At 50.1% G+C, this 19,853-nt stretch overlaps 1 protein-coding gene and 1 non-coding gene across 2 annotated transcripts in view; both read left to right on the forward strand.

Moving 5' to 3' along the window:
• The first annotated feature begins 1,613 nt into the window (after window positions 1-1,613).
• Window positions 1,614-1,689, forward strand: trnak-cuu (transfer RNA lysine (anticodon CUU)). Its single transcript has one exon. It is a non-coding gene; the product is annotated as a tRNA-Lys (tRNA).
• Window positions 1,690-18,824: 17,135 nt separating this feature from the next.
• The window catches only part of aldh1a2 (aldehyde dehydrogenase 1 family, member A2), a 99,032-nt gene continuing 98,003 nt past the window's right edge, over window positions 18,825-19,853 (forward strand). The window contains exon 1 of the mRNA XM_072470716.1: window positions 18,825-19,009. Within this exon, the coding sequence (XP_072326817.1) occupies window positions 18,893-19,009 (117 nt within the window). The 5' untranslated portion in view covers window positions 18,825-18,892. The remainder of the gene's footprint in view (window positions 19,010-19,853) is intronic.

Consider the following 19,853-nt stretch of genomic DNA (forward strand, 5'->3'; position numbering starts at 1 on the left):
TGAAAGGGGCAACACAGGTGGAGAAGGTAGTCAAGAAGGCATACGGCATGCTTGCCTTCATTGGCCGGGGCATTGAGTATAAGAATTGGCAAGTCATGTTGCAGCTGTATAGAACCTTAGTTAGACCACACTTGGAGTATAGTGTTCAATTCTGGTCGCCACGCCACCAGAAGGATGTGGAGGTTTTAGAGAGGGTGCAGAAGAGATTTACCAGGATGTTGCCTGGTATGGAGGGCATTAGCTATGAGGAGCGGTTGAATAAACTTGGTTTGTTCTCACTGGAACAACGGAGGTTGAGGGGCGACCTGATAGCGGTCTACAACATTATGAGGGGCATAGACAGAGTGGATAGTCAGAGGCTTTTCCCCAAGGTTGAGGGGTCACTTACTAGGGGGCATAGGTTTAAGGTGCGAGGGGCAAGGTTTAGAGGAGATGTACGAGGCAAGTTTTTTACACAGAGTGTAGTGGATGCCTGGAACTCGCTACCGGAGGAGGTGGTGGAAGCAGGGACGATAGTGACATTTAAGGGGCATCTTGGCAAATACATGAATAGGATGGGAACAGAGGGATACGGACCCAGGAAGTGTAGAAGATTTTAGTTTAGGCGGGCAGCATGGTCGGCATGGGCTTGGAGGGCCTGTTCCTGTGCTGTACTTTTCTTTGTTCTTTGTTTGTTCTTATCTGGTACTAATTTTATTGTGGTCGCTGCTTCCTAACATTTCTACTACTTTCAGATTGTCTCACCATTTCTCTTCATTACCGAGAAGAAAGTCAAGAAATGATTCTTTTTTTTTTGTTGGAATAGCAACGGACTGACTGAGGAGATGGTCCTAAGCATCTGCCAGAACAACTCCCCTTTAAACCACTGATTTTTTAAAGTCTATTTCTGAACATCTGAAATCTCCTACAATTATAGCTCTGCTGTGAATATACACCTCTCTAATTTGTCTATAAATGTCATCCTCTATTTCCTTTACACTGTATACAATCAGCTTAAAATCCCTTTCTAGTTCTTGTTGAGCAGCTGATGACTTTACAGACATTGAAAATGCAACAACAGTTGACGGAACAAAAAAATGGCACATCCGACCACAAATTTTTGAACTTTGGGCAATTTCAAGAAAATAAATCCAAGGTTATTAGCTAAGAATGTTGTTCACAGGATGGAAAACGCAATTAGCATCAAAATATATAATTAGTATATGTTACAATTAATACCAACTAATTTTCAAAGCTGAGTAACTCAGTAGAAGTTATCCAGCATTCTCGAACAAGACTGGCATAAATGCAATTAGGAAAGGAAATAGCGAAGAGTATATATTATTTATTTTAGCATTATTTGCATTCAGTTCACAAAGCAACAATTACTCACATTATGGAGCATAATGGTTCATAGAACAACAGGAACATAATTAAAGAGAAGATTTTAGAGAAATCTTTTAATGGGGGGTGGGGGGGGGGGAGCGGGGGGGGGGGGGGAAGGGGGGTGGAGAGAGAGAAGGGAATGAATAGTGCTCCAGAGTTTGCAATCAGAATGCTGAAGATTTTGTTCCTAAAAGCACAGTGAAGAAATAAGAGGATGCAAAGTGGGGGATGGAGTTGGAATGGGGATTGGCTGTGGGCTAGCTCAGTCGGTAGAGCGTGAGACTCTTAATCTCGGGGTCGTGGGTTTGAGCCCCACTTTGGGCGGCATTGTTTGGGTGACACGTTGGCACTGCTGCCTCACAGCTCCAGAAGCCCGGGTGCAATTCCGGCCTTGGGTGACTGTGTGGGGTCTGCACATCTTCCCGTGTCTGTGTGGATTTCCTCTGGGTGCTCCACTTTCCTCCCACAGTCCAAAGGTGTGCAGCTTAGGTGGATTGGCCATGATAAATTTCCCCTAATGGTCCAAAAGGTTAGGTAGGGGTGCTCTTTCCGTGGGTCTGGGCAGAGTCGATGGGCCAAATGGCCTCCTTCTGCACTGTAGGGATTCTATGATTCTATGATTATGGATGCTGGTTTTAGCAGTAGATAAGTTGAGGCAGTGACAGATATGCCGAGGTCATGGAGATGGAAATACTGATGATGCAGGTATGTGATTGGAGGAGGCTCATCCTTAGATCACATATGATACCAAGATTGCAAACAGTCTGGATTGGATTGGATTGGATTTGTTTATTGTCACGTGTACCGAGGTACAGTGAAAAGTGATTTTCTGCGAGCAGCTCAACAGATCATTGAGTCCATGAGAAGAAAAGGGAATAAAAGAAAATACATAATAGGGCAACACAAGGTATACAATGTAACTACATAAGCACCGGCATCGGATGAAGCGTACAGGGTGTAGTGTTAATGAGGTCAGTCCATAAGAGGGTCATTTAGGAGTCTGGTGACAGTGGGGAAGAAGCTGTTTTTGAGTCTGTTCGTGCGTGTTCTCAGACTTCTGTATCTCCTGCCCGATGGAAGAAGTTGGAAGAGTGAGTAAGCCGGGTGGGAGGGGTCTTTGATTATGCTGCCCACTTTCCCCAGGCAGCGGGAGGTGTAGATGGAGTCAATGGACGGGAGGCAAGTTCGTGTGATGGACTGGGCGGTGTTCACGACTCTCTGAAGTTTCTTGCGGTCCTGGGCCGAGCAGTTGCCATACCAGGCTGTGATGCAGCCAGATAGGATGCTTTCTATGGTGCATCTGTAAAGGTTGATAAGGGTTAATGTGGACATGCCGAATTTATTAGTTTCATGAGGAAGTATAGGCACTGTTGTGCTTTCCCATACCAGCTTACCTGAACAGGTGCCGGAATGTGGCGACTGGGGCGTTTCACAGTAACTTCATACTTCTGACAATAAAAGGTTATTATTATTACATATTCCGGGACATTCGCACATGACCTCCAACCTTCAAATTCCCCTCCCCCAGGCTTCTACCATTGGCCATCCAACTTGTCAGTCAGTGCGTAGGTCCACCTTCCGAAGGCTTGTCAATGTGTCCCCGTTTTGCCTTTTCAGAATCTAAACCTCGATGATGGAACATGGAGTTTGAAGCTTAGATCAAGGATGAATAGGTAGAAAACTGAGTGAGCATCCTGACAGGGAATAAAACAGTGGCTAAAGTTTAGAGCTTTACTGAGATCCAAACAGGTTGGCTTCAGTCTCACTTATCTTGATTAACATTTGTGACAGGAATTTCCAACTCAAACATGCCTCCATGCCGATAGAATGGACATTCAGTCACGCGGTGATAAGGGCACTGATGGAGAGGTGAAGCAAGTTGTCAGCAGGTGTACAAATGGAAGTGAATCCTTTGGGTAACTGAAGGGAAGATTAGGAACAGCCAAGTGTGGAAGATCATAGTTCACATGAGCGGGAACTGGAGAAGGCAGCTGAGGAGGATGTACTACTGCTTCCTCTTAAAGTCATTTACGTGAACATCACTGGCTAGGCCAGCATTTATTGCCCTTGGGAAGGCGATAGTGAGCTGCCTTCTTGAACCGTTGCAGTTCCTGAGGTGTAGGTACATCCACAGTGCCGTTAGAGAGGCAATTCCATGATTTTAACTCAGTAACAGTGAAGGAACAACCGATATATTTCCAAGTCAGGATGGTGAGTGACTTTGAGGTGGAGCCTCCAGGTGGTGGTGTTCCCATGTGTTTGCTGCCCTTGTCCTTCTAGATGGTAGCGGCTGTGGGTTTGGAAGCTGCTGCCCAAGGGCATATGGAATTGAAAGATAGCAAGTCCCCAATCAATACAAATAGCATTGGTTTTATAAAAAACACAAAAAGCGTTAGTATTGTAAAAAGCAATAGAGCAGGTGATTTTAAATATCTTCCACAGAGGTTCAATGCAGCTGTCTCCCCACTAATCCCCTCGCCACATATTCACATCCCTCACTTCTTACCGCTTCCAAAAATTCTAAACTGGCCAAGTCCTGGAAGACTGCAACACCAGCACTGAATTCAAAATCCTGGAATTCCCTCACTAACATTACCCTGGGTGGGCTTACACCACATGGACTGCAGCAGTTAAAGAAGGCAGCTTACCACTACATTAACCCTTGCAATGCTGATAGTTATGATAATACTGTGGTATTATAGGTATTACGGTACCTGAGAGGCTAAAGTACCATTGGTAGAACCTGTATGCTTGCTATTGGCTAGAGTGTATAATAGCTCCGCCCTGATAGGTGGGGTATAATAACCTGTGCCGCCCCAGCAGCCTCAATTCTGTACCTGAGTTGCTGGAGGAAACATCTAGCTTATTAAAGCCTTCAGTTGGACTACAACCTCGCTTTAGCGGTCATTGATCGTGCATCAATTTAATAAGCTAGATTTTTAAGAAGAAAGGATGGAGCTCCGAATCAACTTAGTCTGCAACTTAGCCCCCACGCGGCGAACTCAGCGGCAATCTTTAAGCTCTGGCTGGCGTGTTTTAAAGGGTATCTCGAGACGGCAGAAAACGCACCCATGGGAGAGCAGAAACTGCACGCCCTGCACTCAAGGGTGAGCCCGGAGGTTTACACCCTCATCGAGGAAGCGGAAGACTTCGATGCAGCAATCGAGCTGCTAAAAGTACACTATATTCGCCCAGTAAACCAGGTCTACGCCCGGCTCCTGCTTGCAACAAGACGGCAAACCCCTGGGGAATCGTTGGAGGAATTCTACTGCGCACTCCTGGTGCTGGGAAGAAGCTGCGGCTGCCCACAAGTTTCTGCGAGCGAACACATGGAGCTCTTAGTCCGGGACGCTTTCGTGGCAGGTATGTTTTCATAACAAATCCGCCAGCGCCTGTTAGAGAAGGACACCCTGAATCTCAGGGAGGCACGGATCCTTGCAGGCTCCCTGGACGTGGCCTCCAGGAACGCCTGCGCTTACGTTCCCGACCGCGCGACAGCCCCCTGGGCAGCATGGAACCCCGCAGCGGCCGACCCCGAGACTTCCCCCGTTCCCCCGCAGGCCTGCGCTGCAAGGCGGCCTGGCAACCCGAGGGGCCCCGCTGCTACTTTTGCGGGCAGGCCAAGCACCCCCGCCATCGCTGCCCGGTCCACTCATCCACCTGCAAGGGCTGCGGCAAAAAGGGCCATTTCGTGGGGGTATGTCAGGCCCGAGCGGTGGCCGCGGTCTCCAGCGGCGATTCCGGACTGCCACCTCAAACTTCTCCATGGGCCCCGTGTGGCCAGCGGTCGCCGCCACCCTCATATCCCAGGGCCACGTGTGGACCCCGGGCGCCGTCATCTTGTTCCACGGGCGCCACGCTTGAGGGATGGGCGCTGCCATTTTGTGCACCCCCGGGAGACGCCATCTTGGATGAACCCCCAGGATCCCAGCTCGGCCGACCACACACTGCCTGAACAGAATTCCCAACTACTGCGATAGGCCTCGGTGATACTGGATCGGTCTCGACCTCGAACATTCTCAACCGCTACGACGACCGTTTTCATCAACGGGCACGAGACATCCTGCTTAATTGACTCTGGGAGCACAGAGAGCTTCATACACCCCGACACGGTAAGGCGCTGTTCCCTCCTCATCCACCCTGTTAATGAAAAAATCTCACTGGCCTCCGGTTCCCACTCAGTGGAGATAAAGGGGTTTTGTGTAGCAAACCTCACAGTCCAGGGAAGGGAGTTCAAAAATTTCCGTCTCTACGTCCTTCCCCACCTCTGCGCGGCTACACTCCTGGGTTTAGGCTTCCAGTGTAACCTTCAAAGTCTGACCTTCCAATTCGGTGGCCCTATATCCCCCCTTACTGTCTGCGGCCTCGCGACCCTTAAGGTCGACCCGCCTTCCCTGTTTGCGAACCTCACCCCAGATTGCAAACCCGTCGCCACCAGGAGAGATGCTACAGTGCCCAGGACCGGATCTTTATTAGGTCAGAGGTCCAAAGGCTACTGAGGGAAGGGGTCATTGAAGCCAGCAACAGTCCCTGGAGAGCTCAAGTAGTGGTGGTAAAAACCGGGGAGAAGCATAGGATGGTCATCGACTACAGTCAGACCATGAACAGGTTTACGCAGCTGGACGCGTACCCCCTCCCCCGCATATCCGACCTGGTAAACAGGATCGCACATTATAAGGTCTTCTCCACGGTGGATCTCAAGTCCGCCTACCACCAGCTCCCCATCCGCACTAGTGACTGCAAGTATACTGCCTTCAAGGCAGATGGGCGGCTCTACCACTTCTTCAGGGTTCCCTTTGGTGTCACTAACAGGGTCTCGGTCTTCCAGCGTGAGATGGACCGAATGGTTGACCGGTACGGTTTACGGGCAACATTCCCATATCTCGATAATGTCACCATCTGCGGCCACGACCAGCAGGACCACGACACCAACCTCCGAAAATTTCTCCAGACCGTTAAAATCCTTAACCTAACATACAATAAGGATAAATGCGTGTTTAGCACCGACCGTCTTGCCATTCTCGGCTACGTAGTGCGAAATGGAGTTATAGTCCCCAACCCTGAATGCATGCGCCCCCTTATGGAGTTCCCCCTCCCTCACTGCTCTAAGGCCCTAAAACGCTGCCTAGGGTTTTTTAGCTACTACGCCCAGTGGGACCCCAACTATGCGGACTGATCCAATCCACAGTTTTCCCCTGTCGATAGAGGCCCGCCAGGCCTTCAGCCGCATCAAAGCAGACATTGCAAAGGCCACGATGCACGCCATCGACGAGGCCCTCCCCTTCCAGGTCGAGAGCGATGCGTCCGACGTAGCTCTGGCGGCAACCCTCAACCAAGCGGGCAGACCCGTGGCCTTCTTCTCCCGTACCCTCCATGCTTCCGAAATCCGCCACTCCTCAGTCGAAAAGGAGGCCCAGGCCATAGTAGGAGCTGTGCGACATTGGAGGCATTACCTGGCCGACAGAAGATTCATTCTCCTCACGGACCAACGGTCGGTGGCTTTCATGTTCGATAATGCACATCAGGGCAAGATAAAAAACGACAAGATCTTGCGGTGGAGGATCGAACTCTCCACTTACAACTACGAGATCTTGTATCGTCCCGGGACGCTAAACGAGCCTCCTGATGCCCTGTCCCGCGGTACATGTGCCACCGCACAAGTGGACCGCCTCCGAGCCCTCCATGAGGACATCTGTCACCCGGGGGTCACTCGCTTTTTCCATTTCGTCAAGACCCACAACCTGCCCTATTCCATCGAGGAGGTCAGGACTGCCACCAGGGACTGCCAAATCTGCGCGGAGTGCAAACCGCACTTCTACCGGCCAGAGAGAGCGCACCTGATAAAGGCTTCCCGTTCATTTGAACGCCTCAGCATGGACTTCAAATGCCCCCTCCCCTCCATCGACCGCAACACGTACTTCCTGAACGTGATTGACGAGTACTCCCGGTTCCCATTCGCCATCCCCTGCCCCGACATGACCGCCTCCACCGTCATCAAGGCCCTCCAGGGTATCTTTACACTGTTCGGTTTTCCAGGTTTTCCTTTATGAGCGACGAACTGCATCAATTCCTGCTCAGCTAGGGCATCGCCTCGAGCAGGACGACCAGTTACAACCCCCGGGGTAACGGACAGGTAGAGAGAGAGAACGGAACGGTCTGGAAGACCATCCTACTGGCCCTACGGTCCAGGAACCCCCCAGTCTCCCGCTGGCAAAAGGTCCTCCTGGATGCCCTCCACTCAATCCGGTCACTACTTTGTACAACCACCAATCAGACACCTCACGAATGTCTCCTTGTCTTCCTTAGGAAGTCCTTCTCTGGGACCTCGCTCCCGACCTGGCTGGCAGCACCCAGATCCATCCTGCTCCGAAAACACGTGCGGGCGCACAAGTTGGACCCGTTGGTCGAGAGGGTCCATCTGCTCCATGCTAACCCCCAGTACGCCTACGTGGCGTACCCCGACGTCCGACAAGATACTGTCTCCCTACGGGACCTGGCGCCCGTCGGAAGTCCACGCACATTCCAGCCACCAGTCCCACCCTCCCCTCCACCGCAGCACCTTACAGGAGGATCGGTCCTTCCGCCGCCCCTGTCTAGGCCCCCCCCACCCACCGACGCCTCCCGCAGGTGCTCCCTCCCCAGGTCAGCCGTTTTCCCCACCAGTGCCGTCTAGGGGTGACCAAGCTGGCATGGAGATCGAAGCCACGCTCCCGGAGTCACAGACGCCCGAGCCGCCACTAGAGTCACCACCGAGGCTCCGACGATCACAGAGGACGACCAGGGTTCCCGATCGGCTGATTGCTTCATTTTAACTGTAATCTGTAAATATAAAACACCAAATGTACATAGCTACCAGACTTGTAAATAGTTACTAAACACTGTACGGAGGTATTACGGTACCTCCATAACTAATTATACCATGTTGTTATGTTTTGTAGTTTCTGGCCACCACCCCTGCCGGGCTTTTTTTAACAGGGGGTGAGTGTGGTATTATAGGTATTACGGTACCTAAGAGGCTAAAGTACCATTGGTAGAACCTGTATGCTTGCTATTGGCTAGTGTATAATAGCTCCACCCTGATAGGTGGGGTATAAGAACCCATGCCGCCCCAGCAGCCCTCATTCTATACCTGAGCTGCTGGGGGAAACATCTAGCTTATTAAAGCCTTCAGTTGGACTACAACCTCGCTTTCGCGGTCATTGATCGTGCATCAAATACCACAACCACCACCTTCTCAAGGGCAATTAGGGATGGGAAGTAAGTACTGGCCTAGCCAGCTACTGTGAACACAAAGGAGTCCACAGGAGAGATAAATAACCACAAAACTACTTATTTATTATTTAAGTAACTATTTCCATGATGTACGCAGTCCCAGTCGGGACTACTCTGCTCAGCTCCCACTTGGGCCGAGCTTTTAAAAGTGGTGTTGATTGCTCTGTTGATGGGCCCCCGCCCCCTAGCAGGGAGAGACTAATTAGTCCGACCCCGTAGGTCTCCTGCGGTTTATAACATCCCTCCCCCCCAAAGTCTGAAGACTCTTCCAAGGAAGGTGGGGTAGGAGGGTGCCTGCTCTTCTTCACCCGTGGCTGAGCATCATGTACTTGTGGAGCTGGATCAGGCAGTGTTTACCGAGACGATGAATGTCGCTTCCTCACAGATTACCACTGCTGACTGCTCATCGGTCTGTTCACCATCAGAAACATTCAATGCCTGGGTCTCGGATTCAGAATCCTCAGCCTCCTTCATTTCTGCATCGGGTCCCCCTTAGGTTAACCCCCTCGAAGTTGCTGGTGCCATGGCTGTTGGAATCAAATCTGGCTCATCTGGTCGTGCATTGCACAGAACGGCCGGCCTCCTGTTGCAGAGATAGACTCGATGCCTCTTCATTTCTTGGTCCTGTATCCGAACCTTGGGCTGGATCTCCGATTCTGGGGCTATGTCCCCATATCGGTGTGGGAACGGTGGCGTTTTACGCCAGGAAAACTGGCGCAAAACGGCCACTGATTCCTCATTTTGCTGGTGCTAGCAGGACGGCAGCGTGGATCAGCCGCTCTAGCTGCCAATATGCCCCGGAGAATTGCCGGTTCCGTGGCCGTGCATGCGCTTAGCGGCGGCCTGCAGTGGCCGCGCTGTGCTTCAAGGCGGACCCAGCCCGCGGACTCGGCCCGTCCCGGATGGCCCCCCCCCCCCCCCGCAGTGCCCCCAGCTCCGAATCATGGCCCCTCCTGCCCGCAGATTGGTCCTCCCCCGGTTGTGGCGGTGCTGGACTGAGTCCGCAGCCGCCACGCCGGGTTCCCGACGCACCACACGTATCCCACGCCGTTGGGAACTCGGCCGGTCTTGGGCAGAGCATCGGGGGGAGGGGCCTCAGGCAATGTCCTGAGGCCGTCGATACGCGGCGCGGTGTACTCGCGTTTGGTCAAAAATTGGATTCTCCGCCCATTCGCCAAATGCGATTTCGGCGAAACGAGAACCCAGCCCCTGGTATGTGATCGGTCCTGTTTGTCGAACTACCATTCCTGGAACCCACCTGGCGCCATCATTGAAGTTCCTACTGTACACTGTGTTGCCTGGTGAGAACTGTCTGGTCTGTTTACACCTCTCTGGGTAACGCCCTTGATGCTCTTGACCGTGGCGTATTTTCCCACCAATATCTGGAAATACAAGTCTGAGGCGGCCCACCAAACATTCTGCCGATGCCTGGTCGCAACATGCGGGGTGGTACGTTAACAAAACAGGAATCTGACCAGGCGTGTGTTGCGGGAGCCCGAGGTCTGCTTTTCAATCCTCTCATGAACATTTGCACCACTCTTTCGTCGAGCCCATTTGAAGCTGGATGTGCAGGATCGTGCAGATGTGTCGCACCCCATTAATCTTAACAAAATCCCGAAACACTTAGTTAGTAAATGGTGCGCCATTGACAGTGACTCACACTTCCAGGATACCATGTGGGCTAAATGAGAGTCCCAGATTCCCAACTGTCGCCTTTGAAATCGTGGGCAACATCCTGTGAACCTCCAGCCATTTTGAATGCACATCAGTTATGATCAGAAACTTGAAAAGGGCTGGCAAAATCAGCGTGAACCTGAACCTAAGGCCGTCCCAGCCACTCCCAGGGATGAAGTGGTGCAGTGGGCGGGAGCTCTTGCGGCTCCCGGCACTCACTACATTGTTGGGCCAGTCACTTTCTCTCCGCACCCAGGCTCAGCCACCAGACATAGCTGTGGGCGAGCATTTTCATTTTGGACACACCCGGGTGTCCGTTATGCAGGTCCCTCTGTCTGGGGTCCTGACCCTTATATGGGACCTTGGCACAAATCCTCCAGGGAATAATGCCGTCTTTCACACTGAACGCTGCAATTTTGGTGGTAAAGCCTTTAACCCACTGGGGAGTTCCAGATGCTGGCCCCCGTATAGTACAATAGGATGAATTTTGGACAAGGTGTCTGTTTGTGTACTCATGTCCACTCAGTTATATGGGCCGCCGTATGACAATGTATCCATGAAGTTCAGTGCAACTATGACTTCATTGGCTCTGGGGGGCGTTGACAGTCTCATCAGCAGTGGGTGTCTGCTCAACGCATCCACGTTCGCTATCTGCGTGCCCGGCCGATGATCCAACGTATACTCGTACTCTGCCATCTCTGGATTCTGGCCGATGCTATGAGCAGAATGGCCTTATCCTCCCTGAAGTGGTCCGTCAACACAGTAAAACGCAGCCCGTACATGACTGATGGAACCTCTTGACTGCAAAGACCACGGCCAGACCTTCTTTTTCGATTTGTGCATTATTGCGCTCAGTCGTGGTCAGTGCTCTTGAGGCGAATGCAACCAGCCACTCCCTACCGTCGTCCATTGATGTGAAAAGCGGCACCAGTGCTGTATGGTAATGCATCGCACGTGACTAGGAGTGGTTTGGCGGGATCATAATGCGTCAGCAGGCCAGATGCAGTCAGCTGTCCTTTTACATTAGCCTCTTCCTGAGGTGCCTTCCATGCCCACTCCTGATTTTTCCTTGGCAGCACGTGCGGGGGGCTGGTATGGTTGCAAGGCCTGGGATAAATTTCCCGCAGTATTTTAGTAGTCCCAGAAACGATCACAGTTTGGTTGTGTTTTCCGGTGTGGCACGTATATTTTCCTCCACGGAGTGTCGACCCTCCCGGTCTATATGTTACCCCAGATATACGACCTCTTTGGCATGGAAAATGCACTTCTCTTTCTTGAGCTGTACGTCCATTTCTGAAAAGTGGCGGAGCATCTTATCCCGATTGTTCAAGTGCTCACGTTTCATCGTGCCCATGACCAAAATGTCATCCAAATAAACCGCCACACGTGGTAAGCCCCGCAGCATCGAGTACCCGTCAAATCTGGAGGCCCTATTTACAGTCAGTTTATAATCACGACAAAGACAATCAGCTTTTTCTGACTTTAGGGCAGGAACAACTGGTGCTGCCCAGTCGGTGAATTTAACCGGCTTGATGATCCCCAAGTCTTCTAGCCAATCGAGCTCCGCCTCAACGTTCGATAGCAGTGCATAGCGAACCAGGCTCGCACAAACATATTTAGGTTTTGTGTCAGGGTCTACATGACGGGTACGTGTCCAATATCTCGTAGAGGTCTCCGAAGCCCATTTGGAAAATCCGCTGCCAATCAAGGTGGAGACGCTTGCAGCCAGTCGCGACCTAGTAAACTGGGCCATGCCCTTGCACTATTGCACAATAATCAGCGGTAGCCTAATGGCCTACTGTCCGTATAGTACTGAGGTCATCATAGTCCCCATTATGGCCAAGCGGTTCTTCCATAAATGTGGCCGATCTTGCCTCAGTATCTCGCAACTGCAAACATTGTACTCCTGATTTAATCTTGTTTGCCTGCCAATGCCCGAGACAGCGGCTCCTGTGTCTAATTCCATTTCATAGCAATGGCCGTTTACTTCAATGGTGATCCTAATGAGGGCAACTTTGGATGCCAGTTTAACTGAATACACTTGATCTCTGATTGTTCTAAGCCATTGCTCCCATAGGTTTCTCCGGCCGCAGCCCTTCATCTTCTGGGGTCTCCTTCTACTGGGTCGGGGGACGGGTCTTGCCTGGTCGACTCGTTCCTAGACCATCGACCCTGTCCTCGGTGGTGTTCTGCCCAGGATGGGATTCTGGGAGTCCCTAGTTTAGAGGATATCACATGCTGTGAGGAGAGTGTCCCACAAAATTGATTTCCATTCCCTGCAACTCCTGCACTCCTTTCTCTCCACTCTCTCTCGACAGAGAGATTTTCCGCAACTTTCTTCACGTCTAGCAGTTGCTTTGTGAGTAACTTCCATTGAGTCGCCATATTATTCACACCGCAGACCAATCTGTCCTGTAGCATTTTGGAAAGAGAAGGGCCATACTCACAAAAGTCAGCCAGTTTCCTCAGATGCATCAAAACCTTGGTTACTGACTCCCCTGTGTTTCTTTCAGCCATGATAAAATGGTACCGTTGCATGATGACCGATGGCTTGGGTGTTGTAATGGTTCACCACGAGCATTACCAACTCCTCAAACAGCTTTGTATCTGGGATGTGGGGTACGTTATGCTTTTGGGTACACTGAAGGTGGGCATTCAACAGTTATCACTGTCTGATGCTCGTCACCGATTATAGCGTTGGCCCTGAAGAAATAGCACTTACGTTCTGTGTATTGCGTCCAATCTTCTACGCTCACACCAAACACATCCGATCTCTTGAAGAGCAGTATTTGAAAATAGTACAAACCTTTCCCCAGTGGTATGAGTAGAGATGGTCTGGCTTCCAACGATTAGCGGTGCCGTCTGGAGTTCCACTTTATCCTTGTCACCAATATTGTGATCACACGAGAGGCGTAAAGAAAGTGGTTATTTATTATTCAAGTAACTATTTACACGACACACAGGCCCCAGTCAAGACTATTCTATTCGGCTCCCACTCGAATCCAGCTTTTATACATAGTGTCCATTGGTCCGCTGATGGGGCCCAAGCTCCTCAACAGGGAAGCTCGTTCGCGGCGAGACTCACAGGGAGATTAATTGGTCCGACCCCATAGGTCTTGTGCAGGGTATAACACCAGTGAAACCCATATCCTGTAAAGATTAATTTTAAAAAGCATCTATCAGGTGTATACGTGGCTTTACAACTGATCCCTACAGTTTAAACATTCCAATGGGATAATCCTCACCAGATATCCCTGTCACTGCTAAGGTTGCAAGAATCACATCATCTGAGGACCAAGCAAAGCGTTGTGAATGGCACAAATGAAGTTCATTCGGAACCGAATCAATTTTGGATCAAAGGAACGATCAGAGGAACTTCAATTTCAACATCTCTTCATGTTTTTCCTCCCGCTAATAGCTTTTCAGTAGTTGATCATTTTGGACACCAACGGGCACTAGCCATTGATTCAGCAACATTTTATGCATTATTCTTCATTTAATTAAATTGGTGATTCCACAGAAATGTCTTCAATTCCAATCCGCAGGTATGCTGACAAAAAAGTTACAATATCTAGTTTCTAACTGAGGGACTTTCAGTAATTGTGAACAACTGCGGGCCCAACACTGATCCTTGAGGGACCCCACTAGTTACAGGTTGCCAACCAGAGAAACACCCATTTATCCCCACTCTCTGCTTTCTGTTAGTTAACCAATCCTCTACCCATGCTACCACTTTACCCTCAATGCCATGCATCTTTAGTTTATGCAGCAACTTTTTGTGTGGCACCTTGTCATGGGACGTGAGTGTCACTGGCTCGGACAGCATTTGTTGCCCGTCCCTAATTGCCCTTGAGAAGTTGGTGGTGAGTGACCTGCTACAGTCCTGATACACAAGGTGAGAACTCAAGCCATTAGGGGTTAGCATGGATGGAGAATTGGCTAAAGGACAGAAAATGGGGAGTAGGAACAAAGGGCTGTTACGAGAGGGATGGACAGGAATCAGTGCTCAGGTCACGGCTCTTAACAATCTTTGTTAATTACCTAAATAAAGGGATTCAATGTATCTATCCAATGTTTACTGACATGTAACTCTAGGTGGGATGTTACAAGGACGCAAGAAGTCTGCAGATTTCTATAGGCAGGTTAAGTCAGCTGGAAAGAAGGTCATGTTTAGGGTATAATATGTGGAATTATGAGGTTAGTAACGTTAATAAGCAAAATAGAAAAACAGCGGGCTGGTTTCTCCAATCCCCGACGCCAAAATCACGTTCGGCGAGGGGGCGGAGAATCCCCGATGACGGCAAAATCAGGAGCGGCGCTGTTTTTGCGATTCTCTGCCCCCTGGAAAGCAGGGTGCTCAAGGAGTACGCCGCACGCTGTATCCACGGCCTCAGGCCATTGCCTGAGGCCCACCCTGCGATGTTCCATCCCCGACCGGCCGACACACGTGAGACACGTGTGGTCTCACCCGTCGTGAACTCAGCGTGATGGCTGCGGACACAGTCCGCGCCGCCACAGTCGGGGGAGTGCCGATCTGTGGGCAGGGTGTGCTTCATTCGCGGCTGGGGGCACTGTGGTTGTTAACAGCCGAAGGGGGGACTATTTTTGTGGTCCGGATCCGCGGGCTGTGTCCACCATGAAGCACGGCGCAGCCGCTGCAGGCCGCCACCGTGGGCTGGCGCGGCCACAGACCCGGCAATGCTCCGGGTCATATCAGGAGCTAGAGCTGGGAGCTCTACACTGCCTGGCTGCTAGCCTCCCCCCCCCCCCTCGCCCGAGCAGGGAATTGGTGGCCATTTTGCACCAGTTTTCCTAGTGTAAAACACCACCGTTTTCACACCGGTGTGGGGTACATGAGTAAGGAAGCCTGGCTGTAATTGCACAATGCTTTGTTGGGACCATGCTTGGGATACTGTGTCCAGTTTTGGTCCCTATATCTAAGGAAGGATATATTTGCTTTCAAGACAGTGAAGCAAAGGCTCAATAAATTGATTCATGGGATGAGAGGATTGTCCGTTGAGAAGAGACTGAGTGAAACGGGCCTATACGCGCTACAGTTTAGAAGAGGGGAGGTGATCTTATTGAAGCGTACAATATTGTACGAGGACCTAACATGGTAAATGCTGAAAGGTCATTTCCCCATGGCTAGATCTAAGGGGTTGAAAAATGAGGAATGTCATCACTCCGTGGGTTGTGAATCTTTGGAATTCTCTATCTCAGAGGGCTTTGAATTTTCAGTCATCGAGTGCATTCAAGGTTGAGATTGCTAGATTCTTGGAAACTCATGGAATCAGGGCATATGGAGATCAGGCAGAACAGTACAGTTGAGTCAAAGATCAGCCCTGATCTTATTGATGGTGGGGCAGACTCGAGAGGCTGTATGGTCTTCTCCAGCCCCTATGTCATAAGTTCTTCTGGTCTTAATAAAAACTGACATGGTATGACAATTGTTAACATAGAACATACAGTGCAGAAGGAGACCATTCGGCCTATCGAGTCTGCACCGACCCACTTAAGCCCTTACTTCCACCCTATCCCCGTAGCCCAATAACCCCTCCTAATCTTTTTGGTCACAAAGGGTAATTCATCATGGCCAATCCACCTAACCTGCACGTCTTTGGACTGTGGGAGGAAACCGGAGCACCCGGAGGAAACCCACGCCTCAATTTGACTTGTCACAAACAATAATCTTCTGCTTCCATGCAAATCAGGTTAGAAGCCATACACATGTCCCTTGCAGCTCCATTGGACTGACTTTCTGGTGGAACGAGAAGGTAGGTGACGGAAAGACAAGTGTCAGACCAATGGACCCATCACATTGGGTGTCCCCCTGCCCAAACAAAGGGAGCCGAGGATTCCAGTACACAGTCTGTGCCTATAGTATTGGAAGCTAACTCTCACTGCCTGGCAGGGTTTCTGTGTTCTTCTTTGTTAACTGTATGCGGGTTCATGTTTGTCTGTGTGTAAACTAATGACTTGAGAGTAAGATGTTTTGATTACATTAATCACTGTCAGTCTCTTCGGGAATTAAGCTCTTTGATGTAAACCTCTGGTGGAGGAAAACAGGTTTTTTAAAAAAAAAGAAGGTAACTATATTCACACATGCTGACGACAAAAGCTTGGACAGTTTAGAGGAATTTCTTGCACTTTGATAATATTTTGACTTCTTACGTCAATCTCGGGTTGCAAAGTCAGGGGCACTTCTAGTGGCTGTTATTTTAGTTTTAACGTTTAAAGATGAGCTATTTGCTCAATGCCCAAGTATGTCTCAGGACTTTGGCCACTAATAATACACATTGTATTGATTCAGCTCCGGCACTCAGACCCTGTGAACAGGTCTCAAATCGCAGAAGGGGTGGAGGAAGATCCTGCCCTCGTTTTTTTCCTGCACGAACAACATTAGCCGTTATTGCAACAAACAGTTGGAAAGTAGGTCTTGGCGCTGTAAAAATCAGAGCTGTTAAAACGAATGCCATAATCACATAATGATGTCCTGTTTTTTACAGTGCCTTATTGGGATTTTTGTTTTCACTTGCAATGACTTACTTTGAAGGGCGGTGACCGGGGTTCTGCAGGAATCTCCTCCCCCCCTGCCAACACCCAGTGGCTATTTGAGCATAAGAAGATCCCACAAACAGCAAAGTGGTGAAAGGCGCAAGGGCGCCTTTCTGGTTGCTGCTATTGATGGAGGGAGGAATGTTGGCCAAGATACAAGAGGAAAACTCTCCTCCGTTCTTCAAATGGCGCCAGAAAATCTTAAGTGCCCAATCTAAAGCAGACGGTAGAACTCTCTTTGGAAGACAGGTTAGAACTCTCGAACGGTCAGATTGGGTGGTAAATGTATTTGGAAATATATGAATAAAATATGAGAAGGAAATAATTTCAGATGTTGAGACCCCCCGCCCAGGCAACAGTGAAGATTGGCCTCATTCGCTGGGGGATGCTGAGAACAGTGGAAGTGTTAAATGTTACCGACTTGTCAAGAGTGCAAAGCATTTGCCTGAAGGTTGCTGTGTCTGCATTTTTTGATGTGAAAAGCTCGTTTACTTTGGACAAATTCGAGCCGCTTCGTTCCGCAGAAGCTGGTTTGTGTACTTCAAATTTTTCGTTTTCATTGGCAAGGAGCGGTCCCAGCTGCGGATACTGTCTGGAGGCTGTGGGAACAATCCGCCGTCGCTTCTGAGCGCCTCTGCTTTCCATGGTGACACGATTGAGTTAAAGTGAGTTTCACTGGGTGGGGAGAGAGCGAGAGAGGAGGACTCCTGTCCAGACAGGAGTTCACAATACCATTTACACCACACTCTGTTCTCTCAACTGTTGCATTTTTAAAAAATTTAATCCAATGCAGCTCTGAAAATAACATCTTAATAATAAAATGGCATCTTTTCTAAATAAAAAAATCTGCTTCTAGTGTAAGTTTGATGACTTTTTTTGTGACAATAATGCATTAAGCCACACTGATGTGACAGAATTGTCCTTTATCCCAGCTCCCTGGTCCTGTAGAAATGGTCCTTCCGAGAGATCAAACAACGATAGAGAAATAGATTTTAGAAATAATAGATTGGCTGATAGTTGAAAGGAGGTTGAGAGAGAATGCTATAGCGGGCAGATAACTCGGAGGCAGTTCCGGAGCTGAAAGGGGTTGAAACAGCCGGATTGAGGAATTTGCTACAACACCCCCGGACGGAAGGTAGCGAATTCAGTGAAAGGGATTCGCTCTTCCTCGCGCTCTCTCGTCGAATTACTCCAGGATTATTCACTGGCAATAAAATCCAGCTGGGAGGAGGTTAGCAATGTCTGGCGGTGTTTATAATGGACGGAGGGAGGGAGGGGGCATTGTTTGCCTCCCCTCCCAGCTGAAAGCTTTGACTATATTCCAGCTAAAGGGGCAAGGGGGTGAAATGCCCGCGTTTTTACATTGTCTCCGCGAATGAAGTTAGCAAATGCCCCAACATCGTGCACACAGGGATCTCTCAACATCGCCAGCCCGCTGAACTGGTGGGGCAATTAATCCCTATTGGAGTGGAAATGCTAATGCCCCCTCTCTCTCTCCACAGGTGCTCCCTGACCTGCTGAGCTTGTCCAATATCTTCACCGTGTGCGTTTTAGAACTAAAAAAAATCTAATTGATTTGGGGAACTCGGGTGGTGCTAAAGCCCAGTGGATTTGAAGTGGTGAATATTCAGCTCCACAAGCACTTGGCGTTGTTAATCCAGGTCTGTCTTGGATGAGCAGGTGATGGGATCAGAAGATTATTACAGACCATTAGGTGGCCGGGGCAAAAGCAGAGATTGTCCCTAATGAATCCAACAGTGCGTCAGTCTAACACTAGAGAGGCGAAGATTGCAGACTGCTGAACCTTAATTTTGGAGCATATCATTGAGAGAGGGCAGCCCAGCCCCTTCCCAACTGATGCCCAATAAGAGAGGGACACAGGCTGACACCTGCTTATATACAAAGCAAGGAGCTCAAGGCGACAAGTCAGAATCTCTGTTCAGCAAAAGTAGAGAGACAGAGGAGGGGGGGCGGGTGGGGAGGAAATTAATACAATCGACACAGCGCGTCTCGACAAATCGATAGGATGACTTCCAGTGAAATCGAGTTCCCCACTGAGGTGAAGGCAGACCCCGCCGCTCTCATCGCTTCCCTCCAACTCCTGCCGTCGCCAACAGCGAATCTGGAAATCCAGCACACTAAGGTTGGTGCACCCGTGTCAATATCAAAGGTTAACTGGTGTGTGAGCGGGAGCAGGGCAGCAGAGTGATGGCACACAGCAGCAGCACAGGACAGGTTAGCAGCCTGACAGTGTGCGCTGGCTGCTTTTAGCTGTGGCGTTTGGACCCACATACACATCTTGTGATCAGCAGTCCCAAACTGAATTTGGGGCGGTGAGGCTGTTTTATTTTTAAAGGGGGGGGGGTTGAGGGACATGATTCCAGCGACAAGATGCTTCAGCTCCTGTTTCTGACTCAGCTCTCTCACTTTACCCCCCAAAACACAGCCTGTGAGCACATTGGAGAGGGGGGGGGGGGTATAAACCCCCACCCACCCCAAACAACCCCCTTTATGTCTCCAGTACCTCGCTCTATAGCCAACCTCTTGGGTTCTTTTTCTTATTTATCTGACTTGTAAACGACTGTGAGAACAGCAGGTGGTTTTCCCCTCGAGATCCCCCCCTCCCCAGAAGGGAATTTGAGTGATAAACATTAACCCCGGAGACAACGGCAGAGGAGCGCCATGTGGGAAACTCACACAAATACAAGCTACTCAACAGCGAGTGTATTCCGCCCCTCTCTCTCTCGCTCTGTGTTACACAGTAGCTGCCAGGGGGATCTGCCAGAGTGGCGGTCCCCTCCTGTCCTCTGCCAGTATTTATCACTGACTGACTGTTTTTGACGCCGGGGTTTTGTTTTAGGAGGAGAGGGAGATGTGAGGGCTGGGGTGTCCTTGATCTGCCTGGGATGCGCTGATCGCTGTCTCTCACTGACTGCCTTGCCTTCATGGACCTGTTGGCAGTGTTGCCCGGGATGGCCCATTCCAAT

This window comes from Scyliorhinus torazame, chromosome 12 (genome assembly GCF_047496885.1).
Source record: "Scyliorhinus torazame isolate Kashiwa2021f chromosome 12, sScyTor2.1, whole genome shotgun sequence".
NCBI lineage: Eukaryota > Metazoa > Chordata > Chondrichthyes > Carcharhiniformes > Scyliorhinidae > Scyliorhinus > Scyliorhinus torazame.